The sequence below is a fragment of the Myotis yumanensis genome, unplaced genomic scaffold (genome assembly GCF_028538775.1).
Source record: "Myotis yumanensis isolate MYYU_CA2020_CCGP unplaced genomic scaffold, mMyoYum1.0.hap1 SCAF_2, whole genome shotgun sequence".
Classification (NCBI taxonomy): domain Eukaryota; kingdom Metazoa; phylum Chordata; class Mammalia; order Chiroptera; family Vespertilionidae; genus Myotis; species Myotis yumanensis.
Genome location: NW_027223753.1, coordinates 80,988,690 through 81,001,721, shown reverse-complemented (window position 1 = coordinate 81,001,721; position 13,032 = coordinate 80,988,690). Strand labels below are relative to the sequence as shown.

The 13,032-nt window shown below is 42.6% G+C and overlaps 1 protein-coding gene across 1 annotated transcript in view; it reads right to left on the bottom strand.

Annotated features, from left to right (window-relative positions):
- Positions 1-13,032, bottom strand: part of DTNBP1 (dystrobrevin binding protein 1) — a 163,804-nt gene that overhangs the window by 94,272 nt on the left and 56,500 nt on the right. The window contains exon 6 of the mRNA XM_070405700.1: positions 11,555-11,687. Within this exon, the coding sequence (XP_070261801.1) occupies positions 11,555-11,687 (133 nt within the window). The remainder of the gene's footprint in view (positions 1-11,554; positions 11,688-13,032) is intronic.

Sequence of the window (13,032 nt, the reverse complement as noted above, 5' to 3'; positions counted from 1 at the left end):
AACTCCTCTTTTGGCTCCAAAAGCATCTTCACCCTGGAGAATGCCATTGGTTTCTTTTGTTCAAGCCAGGCCTATGTGCTACACTCCTGCCAAGCCTCTCTAGCACCATCCTCCCCAACTTTCTGAAATGGAAGTACAGGTCAGACCTATGGCCCACTACTTGTCTAGCTTAGTTTAAACCAGGGTAGGAGAATATCTGGTCCTTGGGCCATATAAGGCCTGTGAAATAATTTGGTCTGGCCCTGTTAAGGTATTGGGGTAACTTAATTAAATGTTTGACCAAATTTAACAGGCCTTTAAAAAAATATTTTTATTCATTTCAGAGAGGAAAGGAGAGGGAGAGATAGAAACATCAATGATGAGAGACAATCACTGATTGCCTGCCTCCAGCACACCCTCACTGGGGATTAAGCCCGCAACCCAGGCATGCGCCCTGACCAGGAATCGAACTGTGACCTCCTGTTCCATAGGTCAATGCTCAACCACTAAGCCACACCAGCCGGGCTAGCAGGCTAATTTTTAAGTTGATAATTTGTATGGCCTGATAATGATGTTATAAATATCCAAATGGTCTTTGGCAGAAAAAAGGTTCCCCACCCCTGGCTCAGACAGTCATTTCTTGAAGCTCAGGACTTTTGGCAGGTTATTCTCTAGAACACAAACTGGTCAAATACTATTAAAGCTATGCCAGGAGATCTCAAATAAATCTCTTATGCTTTGCTTTAAAGGGTTCTCTAAATTCATCTATAATCCATGTGACCAAAAATTAAACATAAACACAAAGAGCATTCCTTAACATTAGCTGTAATACATAAAGCAAAAAAGAATAATGACTTTCTCAAAATATGCATGAGCACTAAATCTCATCAAGAGAAGCAGTGACCCCCACTTAGATGACAGAGTTTCTAAGAGATAGCGATTATCTTTCAAAGTCCAAGTGAATCAGTGACAATGTTTCTAGATTTAATATGCCCCTAACCTGATTTCAAGTCCAATGAAAGACTGTGTTAAAATTATGAGTCATTTATAATTAAGCAGAACTACTAAAATCACACTGTTCTTTAAGATGCAGCTATTTTCAGAAAAACATCTGATAATATGCTGCATACAGAAAGGGAAAACGAAGGATCCGAAAGTTTGGAAATAAATACTTTCATTAAATTATACATTTATGTCTGATTTAAGTACAGTATAACTAATTATTGTGAGAGAATTTCAATAAACATTCTGAGGAATATTATGGCAGTACTGGAAAAATTTATAAGGTTGAGATTCTCTATTTCTTTTTTAACTCTACATCTTCATTCTCCTGAACTTATCAATTGTTCAAGATTCGGGGCCTTTGCACCTGTTGCTCCTTCTGCTTGGAACTATATAATCCTAGGTCCTTATATGGCTTCTTCTCCAGGTCTTAGTTCTCATGTATTTCCTCAGAAGAGCCTTCCCTGCTTACCCTAGTCAAAGCTCACCCTAGTCACCTCTCCCAACCTTACCACTATAAGATTATTCGGCTTTATTCTCTTCAAAGCCTATATAATTATCTGAAATCATCATTTATAAATTACATACTTATCATCTACATTCTCCCACACCCTATGACTAAAAATGTAAGCCGACTCCCAAATCTCAAGTCCATATTTCTAACTGCTAGCTAGGCAAACCCATGTTAATGGTTTTAAGTTATTTATTTTGGTTCATATACTAAATATTAACTCTTCCTACCTGATGAAAAATGCATTTCCTATTGCTTATGAAAGCTTATGCAACGGATCCTGGAGTTCTATCACTGTTCTATGTTTTATCAAGGCAGTGTCTATGCCAGTCCACAAAAGGTACTGGTAATAATGATATCACTTCATATGCACAAGAGTTATTACAAAAGCTATTTATATGTATTCTCCCCCTACAACTCTATGTTTACTATATATCACTTTCATTAGATAACCAGCTGAAGGAGGCCCTTTAATGCAGAAATGGTTTAAACCATCTATTTACATGTTTTTCAAGGGTAGACAGTGCTATTGGACTCTTCCCTAGGAATATACTAGTACATAAAGCTGTATGTTTCCCTCTGCCCACTGTGAGAATCCCTGTCATTTTAAGCCACCATTACTGTTGGGAATTGGTCCTATCCCACCTTTTGTAGGAGGTAGGAATCTATTGTTTGTGCTGGGAACATCCATCAAATGTATGACAAAATATCATTTCTCCATCCACAATGGAGAATGCATTGATATCAACATCTGGGACTGATTCAATTTGTTTCAATTCAAAGGTCAAGAAAAGCTAAGTTCAAGGGGTCTGAATATTTGGTTCTGATGCTGAATCCTAAACAGTCAATTTATTTCATGTAACTCAATCACCTCCTCAACTCCAATAATTGCTGCCCTGCCCACTCTACAGGCTCTGATGGGAGCTGAATGAGAAAATGCACTGGAGCCTATTGTAGAGACTATTCACATTGGAGGTATGTGAAAAATTATCCTTCGTTCCCCATTCTCTCTACCCCATCCAGATGTCTGCCCAGATTTTCTGGAAAGCTACAAAGGTGAACACATTGTAAACATGCATGCATGTGTGCACACATGCGTACATGCACACACACACACACACACACACACACTCACACCGCCAACCTTTTGTTTACGTATTATCTTCTCAGAGAGGGAAAAGAAAAATCATTCATTTAGTTTGCAGGCCATCTTTTTAAAAAGGAAGAAGGTTTATTTTTTATTTTTATTTTTAAAAATATATTTTATTGATTTTTTACAGAGAGGAAGGGAGAGAGATAGAGAGTCAGAAACATTGATGAGAGAGAAACACCGATCAGCTGCCTCCTGCACATACCCCACTGGGGATGTGCCCGCAACCCAGGTACATGCCCTTGACCAGAATCGAACCTGGGACCCTTGAGTCCACAGGCTGACGTGGAAGGTTTATTTTTTAAGAAACTCTTCTCTTGTGTATCAGATAACAAAAAGTTTAAATTTTTGTAACAATATTTGAACATTTATCAAATGTGTTATGTAGAATATCAAGTCAAAGGATTTTAATACGTATTATATGCAAATTGGCTGCTTAAGCAAGTTGTGAAATGCTGAATCAAACAAATTTCTTTACTACAGACATTTTTGGAAGCCTAATACACTGACATGTATTGCCTCCCTGAGGCAAATACAGGGTAAAGTGTTTCTGAAACTTAATTGATCATGGAATTTTTATCAGTGGCTATTTCCTCAGTCTAGTATTCCATGTGAAACACTTCAGGGAATGTTGCAGCTAATAAAAATTTTTAATTCAACTTTACATTCATCAAAAATAACACATGTGCATTCCTTAAGTCAAATAGTAACACAAGGGTTTGTTTATGATAAAGATTATTCCCTTGCCCCAGATCTCTCCACCTTTCTGTTCTTTTATAAGCAGCCACATCCAATTCTTTCAATTATTTTTCCTGGTATTTACCTCCATTATTTCTAAACTAGAGGCCCGGTGCACAAAAATTTGTGCACTCGGGGGGAAAGGGGGTCCCTCAGCCCATCCTGTGCCCTCTCCCAGTCTGGGACCCCTCGGGAGATAACGACCTGCTGGCTTAGGCCTGCTCCTGGGTGGCAGAGGGCAGGCCCAATCCCTAGGTGCAGCCCCTGGTCAGGCTCAGAGCAGGGCCGATTGGGGAGTTGGGGAGCTGCCCCCTGTCACACACAGAGCAGGGCCAATCAGGGGGTTGAGGAGCTCCCCCCTGTCACGCACAAAGTAGGGCCAATAGGGGAGCTGGGGCACCGCCCCCTGTCACATACAGAGCAGGGCCCGTGGGGGGGGGCGGGTAGTTGAGGCACCACACCCTGTCACACTCAGGGCAGGGCAGATGGGGAGGTATGGCTCTACCCCGTCTCACATAGAGCAGGGCCCGTGGGGGGGTTGGGGTGCCACCACTGTCACACACAGAGCCGCAGGGCAATCAGGGGGTTGGGGAGCCGCCCTCTATCACCCACAGAGCAGGGCTGATCAGGGGGTTGGGGCGCTGCCCCCTGTCACACACAGAGCCGCAGGGCAATCAGGGGGTTGGGGCGCCGCCCTCTATCACCCACAGAGCCGCAGGGCAATCAGGGGGTTGGGGCGCCGCCCTCTATCACCCACAGAGCAGGGCTGATCAGGGGGTTGGGGCGCTGCCCCCTGTCACACACAGAGCCGCAGGGCAATCAGGGGGTTGGGGCGCCGCCCTCTATCACCCACAGAGCCGCAGGGCAATCAGGGGGTTGGGGCGCCGCCCTCTATCACCCACAGAGCAGGGCTGATCAGGGGGTTTGGGCACTGCCCCCTGTCACACTGATCCCGGTGCCGGGAGGCCTCAAGGCTCCGCTGATCCCGCCCGGCAGGGTCACAGATCCGGGTCCCAGACCGCAGACAGCCTTGCCTGCTGCCGCCCGCCTTCAGTATGCAAATTAGCCGCCATCTTGTTGCTTCAGGGTGGGGGTCCCCACTGGGGTGCCTGGCCAGTCTGGGTGAGGGGCTGAGGGCTGTTTTCAGGCTGGCGGGCGACTGAAGCTCCAAACCTCTCCTTTTTTTCTTTTTTTTTTTTTATTCTGGCATTTATTTACCTTCTATGGCTGTCACTGGAGCTGAGAGCCGGCTTTCTCTCTGAGGCTCGGCTGAAAGCAGGTTTCTGGCCTTTGTTTTCTGTATTCGAAACAATGTTGCGACTCCAGCTCTGAGATCCCGGCTGACTGACAGGAGCTTTCTGGAGTTTTGTTTATCTTCTATAAATGTTACTATGTTTCCAACTGAAGCTCAGAGGCCGGCGGGGAACGTTGGAGTTCTCTGTCACTGAAGGAAGCAAGCCTCCCTGTTCGCATCAGCTGCCTGGCTGCCGGCCGCCATCTTGGCTGACAGTTACTTTGTATATATTCACTGATTAGCCAATGGGAAGGGTAGCGGTCGTACGCCAATTACCATGTTTCTCTTTTATTAGTGTAGATAATATTCCAACACTAATATTTATTCATTATTTTCTATTTTAAATATTACTCACTGATTTCCTGCTGTGGAAGATGAGATAATACATATTATTATTGTTTATTTTCTATTTATTTTGGTCCATTTCATATTGAAAGATTTCCTCATCTTCCCAATAAGTAATATTGTAATTCTAGCTTAAATCCACATTCTACATTTAATTATTACAAAGTTATATAAATATTGTTTAAAAATGAACCATGTAGTATATCTATATATATAAAAGCCCAGAGACTGGAACAGCAGAACAACCAGAACGATCAGTGGCTATGATGTGCACTGCGGCAGCCAACCAGCCTGATCCAGGCCCCAATCAGCCCACAGCCCACAGCCCCTCCCCCCTGCTGGGCCTGGGCCGGCCGGACCACAACCATGCACAATTTCATGCACTGGGCCTCTAGTTTCTTCTTATAAAACTGTGTTTTCCCTTAGTGTTAATAGTTGCCTTTTTTTGCTCAGTTTTTAAAAAACATACTTATCACTAATTCATCATCAAGCTCTCCATCAGAGCTTATAAAACTCCTCTCAAGCCAAACCGGTTTGGCTCGGTGGATAGAGCGTTGGCCTGCGGACTGAAAGGTCCCAGGTTCGATTCCGGTCAAGGGCATGTACCTTGGTTGCAGGCACATCCCCAGTAGGAGGTGTGCAGGAGGCAGCTGGTCGATGTTTCTCTCTCATCGATGTTTCTAATTCTCTATCCCTCTCCCCTTCCTCTCTGTAAAAAATCAATAAAATATATTTTTTAAAAAAAACAACAACAAAAAACTCCTCTCAATATGGTCAAGCAGATCAATCTATTAGCTTCATTTCCCCTCACCCCCCAGAAACACTGCTTCAGGAATCGCCCAGAAGAATCTCCTGCTTCAGTCTGATGCTCTCCAGCCTGCTGAAACTTCTCTCCACCAGGTTCTGAGAATTCCCTTTGCTTCTTTTCTAAATTGGATGGATCCTCTTAGGGCAAGTCACCTCTTTTCTGTGTTCATCCTTCCTTCTTGGTTTACTCCTTTGTGTATAGAGCACATCCTCCAGCAGTTTCCTGGTAGTGTGCACATGAGCTAAATTTGAGCCTTTGTATGCCTGGAAATGACTATTTCCTTACACTTGATGAAAATTTTGCTAAGTATATATAAAGTAAGATAAAGTGAAAACCATTTTCAACTTCCACTGTTGCCGAAAAGTTGAAGTTCTTTTGATTTCTAATCATTAATATAAGACCTTTGTAAAGGCTTTTTTTGATCTTTATTTCTAGAGTAGTAAAATTTAGAAAATTATGTATTGACAATGGATCTTTATCCACTAATTTTTCCAAGTACTTGGTAGGCCCTTTCAAGTTCATATCCTTCTGTTCTGAACAATTTTCTTGTATTATCCCTTTAATAAATTAGCTGTCCATTCTATTTGAGAATGAGGCACCAAAAAGTTGATTAGAAGTCATGTGCAGAGGTGTAGGGCTCATCATTAGAGGATGTTAAGATGCAGACCCAGCTGTTCATCAGAGAACTCCCCAAATGTCCTTACCTATAGTTTTTTTCTCTAAGGCTGGTCAGTTTCTCAGATGAGACCTCCAATATTCTGCATAGGAAATTTAAGTTTGGCTGCCAGAGTGAAAGAGGCCTAAAGAGCCTCACTGTTTAATATGTAGACTTTCAGTTAATTCCTTTATTTTCAATACAGTAGTAGCTCAATCTTCCCTAAAATGTGTGCAGATTCTTCAAATATGGAACCTCTTGGGTGCTACCTAACATCACTTAATGAGCTAGGGTTGGGGTAATCTTGTGGCTGAGCAGAAGACCAAGAGGTCTAACTTCTCCATATATGTACTTTCAACAACTTTTACCTTTTGAGGCTCATGGTGCCTTCAAATGCTGAGCCTTTCTGGAGTTCTGAGGGACATGTCAGCATGCTTCATGCCCTATTCCCCTGTGCAGGTACCTGAGTCTCAGCTCAGACTCCAGCCTCCTTGGCTCTGTTTAGTCAGCTTCCACTCATCATCCACATTCTCTGCTCCAAAATGTGGATGGCATTGCCTCTTCTGGTCTTTTTTTTTTTTCTTGTGAATTATAATTCTTAAAAAGTTCTTTATTATCATTTTAGGGTTTCAGTAAAGATAATGAAGTTCTGTATCAAGCAAAACTAATTTGGTGTCACTGCACTAACCTTCACCATATTCCCAGTTTTGATACCTCAAAATTGAGTAGAAGTAAATAAGAAAGAGCTTAAAATGTAAGTAAGACATCTTTGAATAGTAAATGTTGTACATGATTTATTACTTAAAAGATACTTTTTGATCTACATTTGACTGAATATAACTGCTCTTTCTCAGTGTTATCAACTCAAATTATTTCTACTGCAACCAATTATTAACCAGACAAATATATGTATTCATACATGTGGGTAGCTTGACTAAATAAATTTCTTCCAAAAGATAACTTTGAAAAAGATATTTCAACCCTGGCCAGTGTGTTTCCGTTGGTTGAACATCGTCCCATGCACCAAGAGGTCACCAATTCGATTTCTAGTCAAGACACATGCCCAGGTTGCAGGCTTGATCCCTGGTGGAGGGTGTACAGGAGGTAGCTGCTCAATGTTTCTCTTTCTCATCCACGTTTTTTTTTTTTCTCTCTCTCTCTCCCACTTCCTATCTCTCTGAAATCAATAAAAACATATTTTAAAAAGAAGGAAGATACTTCATCCTCTTACATGGTGAATAAAATAAGTTAAGCATTTCAGAATGATTATAGTTTATAAATGTTATTAAACAATGTTTCATATTCAGTATTTCTACTATTTGTGTTTAGAAAGGCAAATTAATTTGAATTGAGAATTACCATTTATTCTGTGAGATAATGGGCCTGCTTTTATTTAGCCCTAAAAAAAAACAACGGGATTATGTCTCTTATCTTCCATAATCCTATAAAATAGTATCATTACCTCTTTTACAGATAAAAAAGCCAAAGATAGGTCATTTGCAAAAGGTCATACAAGTAGCAAGTGGCTGAGAAGAAATTCAAGCTTAGATCTGCAAGGACTTTTCACAATAACCAAAATCAATTGTATTTCTGTTAATACTTTTGAATTAAATTAGTAGTAATCATTTCAGGATAAAAATATTTAAGTCACACATCTAATATCTTACTAAACAATTGAATGTAAAATACTTTGGAATTTATTGATATTTATTTTATAAAGATGCTATGAGAATTAACTCCCCAATGATGAATCCCAGGAATCTGCATTTTATATTATTATTTTACTAGAGGCCCAGTGCACAAAAATTTGTGCACTGGGGGGGGGGGGGTCCCCCCCAGCCTGGCCTGTGCCCTCTCGCAGTCTGGGACCCCTCGGGAGATAATGACCTGCTGGCTTAGGCCTGCTCCCGGGTGGCAGACGGCACGCCCAATCCCTAAGTGCAGCCCCTGGTCAGGCTCAGAGCAGGGCCGATTGGGGAGTTGGGGCGTTGCCCTGTCATGCACAGAGCAGGGCAGATCGGGAGGTTGCGATGCCACCCTCAGTCACGCTCAGGGTAGGGCCGATTGGGGGGTTTGGGCACCGCCCCCTGTCACACTCAAGGCAGGGTCGATGGGGAGGTTGCGGCGCCACCCCCTGTCACTCACAGAGCAGGGCCCATCAGGGGTTTGGGGCGCTGCCCCCTGTCACTCACAGAGCAGGGCCCATCAGGGGGGTTGGGGCTCTGTACCCTGTCACACACAGAGCAGGGTCAATCAGGGGGTTGAGGAGCTCCCCCCTGTCACTCACAGAGTAGGGCTGATAGGGGAGCTGGGGCACAGCCCCCTGTCACACACAGAGCAGGGCGGATCAGGGGGTTGGGGCGCTGCACCCTGTCACACTCAGGGCAGGGCCAATGGGGAGGTTATGGTTCTACCCTGTCACACACAGAGCAAGGCCCGTGGAGGGGGGTTGGGGTGCCACCCTCTATTACCCACAGAGCAGGGTCGATCAGGGGGCTGGTATGCTCCCCCCTGTCAAACACAGAGCCGCAGGGCAATCAGGGGATTGGGGAGCTCCCCCCTATCAGGCACAGAGCAGAGCTGATCAGGGGGTTTGGGAGCTGCCCCCTGTCACGCTGATCCCGGTGCCAGGAGGCATATTACCCTTTTACTATATAGGATAGAGGCCTGGTGCATGGGTAGGGGCTGGCTGGTTTGCCCTGAAGGGTGTCCTGGATCAGGGTGGGGGTCCCCACTGGGGTGCCTGGCCAGTCTGGGTGAGGGGCTGAGGGCTGTTTTCCAGCTGGCGAGTGACTAAAGCTTCCAACCGCTCCTTGATTTCTTTTTTTTTTTATTCTGGGCCAGCTTTAGTGCTGAGGCCTCGCTGCTGAAAACATCGATACAATGTTGCTAAAGCCCGGCTGACTGAAAGCCGGTTTCTGGGCTTTTGTTTAGCTTCTTATTTGCAACATAGTATATAGTTGCTTAGAGTTGCAACTGAGAGGCCGGAAAGTGAGGCGGGGAACGTTGGAGTCTGTAGTCACTGAAGCAAGCCTCAAGTTCGCTTCCAGCTGCCTGGCTGCCGGCCGCCATCTTGGCTGACAGTTAATTTGCATATACTCACTAATTAGCCAATGAAAAGGGTAGCGGTCATACGCTAATTACCATGTTTCTCTTTTATTAGTGTAGATTTTTAATATATTTTTATTGATTTCAGAGAAGAAGGGAGAGGGAGAGAGAGATAGAAATATCAATGATGAGAATCATTGATCAGCTGCCTCCTGCTTGCCCCCCACTGCAATCCTGCAACCCAGGCATGTGCCCATATGCCCTTGACCGGAATTGAACCCAGGACCCTTCAGTCTGCAGGATGATGCTCTATCCACTGAGCCAAACCGGCTAGGGCAGGAATCTGAATTTTCAACATTCTTTCCAGGTGATTCTTATGACTCATTAACATTTAAGACACATCCCTAGGGAAATATGGACTTGACTGAGAATTTCAGAATACTCAGTTTTCATCTCTACCCCTCAACATTATTCTAGATACTTTATCACTGTGATAATCCACAATACCTACATTTTAGCTTCACTTTTAAATGTTTTTAAATCCTCACCCAAGGATATGTTTTTTGATTTTAGAGAAAGAGGGAAAGAGGGAGAGACGGAGACAGGGGGAGAGGGGAAGAGGAGGACAGAGGGAGAGGAGGGAGAGAGGGAGGGATGGAAGGAGGAAGGAAGGGAGAAATGTGAGACAGAAACATCTATTGGTTGTCTCCCATACCCACCCCGACAGGGATGGAACCAACAACCTAGGTATGTGCCTGACTGGAAATTGAACTCACAACCTTTAGGTGCAGAGACAACACTCCAACCAACTGAGTCATCTGGCCAGGGCTTAATTTCACTTTTTTTTACCTCTTATATGCCAGTGACCAGCACTTCCTGCCAGCAATCCATTCTTCCTACTGCTACACTCTAGAATCTAGATCTAGAACTACTCAATCTACCAATCATCTTAACATCAAAGTATACTCTGGCCCTAACCGGTTTGGCTCAGTGGATAAAGCGTCGGCCTGGGGACTGAAGGGTCCCAGGTTCGATTCCAGTCAAGGGCATGTACCTTGGTTGCAGGCACATCCCCAGTGGGGAGTGTGCAGGAAGCAGCTGAATCGATGTTTCTCTCTCATCGATGTTTCTAACTCTCTATCCCTCTCCCTTCCTCTCTCTAAAAAATCAATAAAATATATATTTTTTAAAAAAGTATACTCTGACAAGCCTGTCCTCATCCGCTCCCACCAAATCTGCTCTTCAACCTCAGCAAAACTCCAATCTCATGGCTTCTGTTTTCTTTCATCTATCAACCCTCCTCTACTTCCTGCTCTGCCCAGATGACAATCTCAGGCACCCTCACCAGCTACTGTGGATCTGCCCATGGACTTCAGAGGACCCATTCTGCACCTTCCAACTCTTCCCACAATGTCACTGTACAAGCTGGCATGCCACAGTTAGTTCAGCAGGCTATTACCCTTAGACCTCTCTTCCCTTTCCTGTTCAGGTCAGCCTAGTGATAATAATCCCTATAATAACTTTCACTTACAGAGCACTTACTGCATTTGATAACATTTACCTCATTTAATCCCCACAACAACTCTGTGAGGCGAGTACATTATTATCCTCACTGCTATAAACTGGACATACTGAAGCTAAAACAGATGAAATAATTTGTTCTGGTAATTACTCTGGTAATAAAAAAGGAGAAAAAGTGTGTGGGGGGGAAGCAGCTCAAGCATTCGCCACCTGGGGAAAACAAAGTCAAGGCAACAATTTCTTAGAAAGCTTTGCCCCACTACTCTGCACCCCTCCATTTTTCACTCTATCCTGTTTGTAGAATTCATCTTCATAAAATGGCAACAGATAATGAATGGTACCAAAAAATATACATATCCTGTTTTGGAAAGCTTATTAATAAGATTTATGTTTGAAACGTTTTTGGGTTTTTTTTATCAGTCCAAACTTATAAAGAATAGCATGTAAAGTACTGTGAAAAACTGAGATTGAAAATTAATATTGTGGCCATTTTTCAAACTCACCTCTTATTTTTCTTGTAATTTTCCAGTTGTTGGGACTGCGTGTGTTTGCATCTTTCTAATTCACACTGTGCACATAAATCCTCCAGATTCAGCAGGTGGTTTTCTACTTCCTCAAAACTAGTTTCTAAATGCACTGAAAATATATAAGATCAAAAGAACAAACATTAAAAATCAGAATCCTCAGTTATGGAGAAAAGTATCCAAAAAGTTAAAAGTTAAACTGTTGCCATTGTTTTGCATTTACTTAATATTCCTTATTAAACTTTCTTGAAGCAAAATAAAATACACTGACCAACATTAAAACATACTTCAAATTATCTTTTTTGAGTATATTTTTATATTTCAAATATATTTAAGGTATTTTAAGTGTTACTTCCATAACACTCTATTAACCAGGATGATGAGGAAATAGTATCTTGATTAATCTAAAATTATATCGTAATGATCCTACATACTATACATGAATAATCAATTTCAAATAATGAGAACACAGCAAAATATAACTAACACAAATTATACTGAACATAATGCAATATTTGAGATTTCATTACTTTAGTATTTGTTTTGCCCCATCATATCATATAATAAGTCTTCAGGGAACTGTAAGAGAAGTACAAATACTCAGTAAACATACTCAGTGTTGGTGGGAAGACACTCAGCTCTGTCCACTAGTTTCTTAGTCTTTTGCTACTCTAATTTGCCTTTAGGCCACAGAGCTTTGCAGCTTTATTGGAACATGGATATCATCTAGTCAAATCCTTCGCTTAAAAGATTCAAGACCACCCTAGCAGGTTTGGCTCGGTGGATAGAGCATCGGCCTGCAGACTGAAGGGTCTCAGGTTCGATTCCGGTCAAGGGCATATGCCTGAGTTGAGGGCTCGATCCTCAGTGGGGGGCGTGCAGGAGGCAGCCAATCAATGATTCTCTCTCATCACTGATGTTTCTATCTCTCTCTCCCTCTCCCTTCCTCTCTGAAATCAATAAAAATATATTTTAAAAAAAGATTCAAGATCAAAGCCTACAGCAGTGATGGCGAACCTATGATACGCGTATCAGAGGTGACACGCGAATTCATTTTTTTGGTTGATTTTTCTTTGTTAAATGGCATTTAAATATATAAAATAAATATCAAAAATATAAGTCTTTGTTTTACTATGGTTGCAAATATCAAAAAATTTCTATATGTGACACGGCACCAGAGTTAAGTTAGGGTTTTTCAAAATGCTGACACGCCGAGCTCAAAACGTTTGCCATCACTGGCCTACAGAAATTAATTCAGCACGTTGCCCAAGGTCACCTAGCTAGTGAAGGGCAGTTAGGAATCAGAACTGAATCCCTCATACAGTACACTACAATGATTTATAATTGATAGGGTGCTAAATAAACGAAAACTTCACTGTTATAGGGGTGAGGACTAGATTTCTTAAACAGAGAAGTTTTAGAGGTCAATGATTTTAGAACTCAAACAGCATCATGGC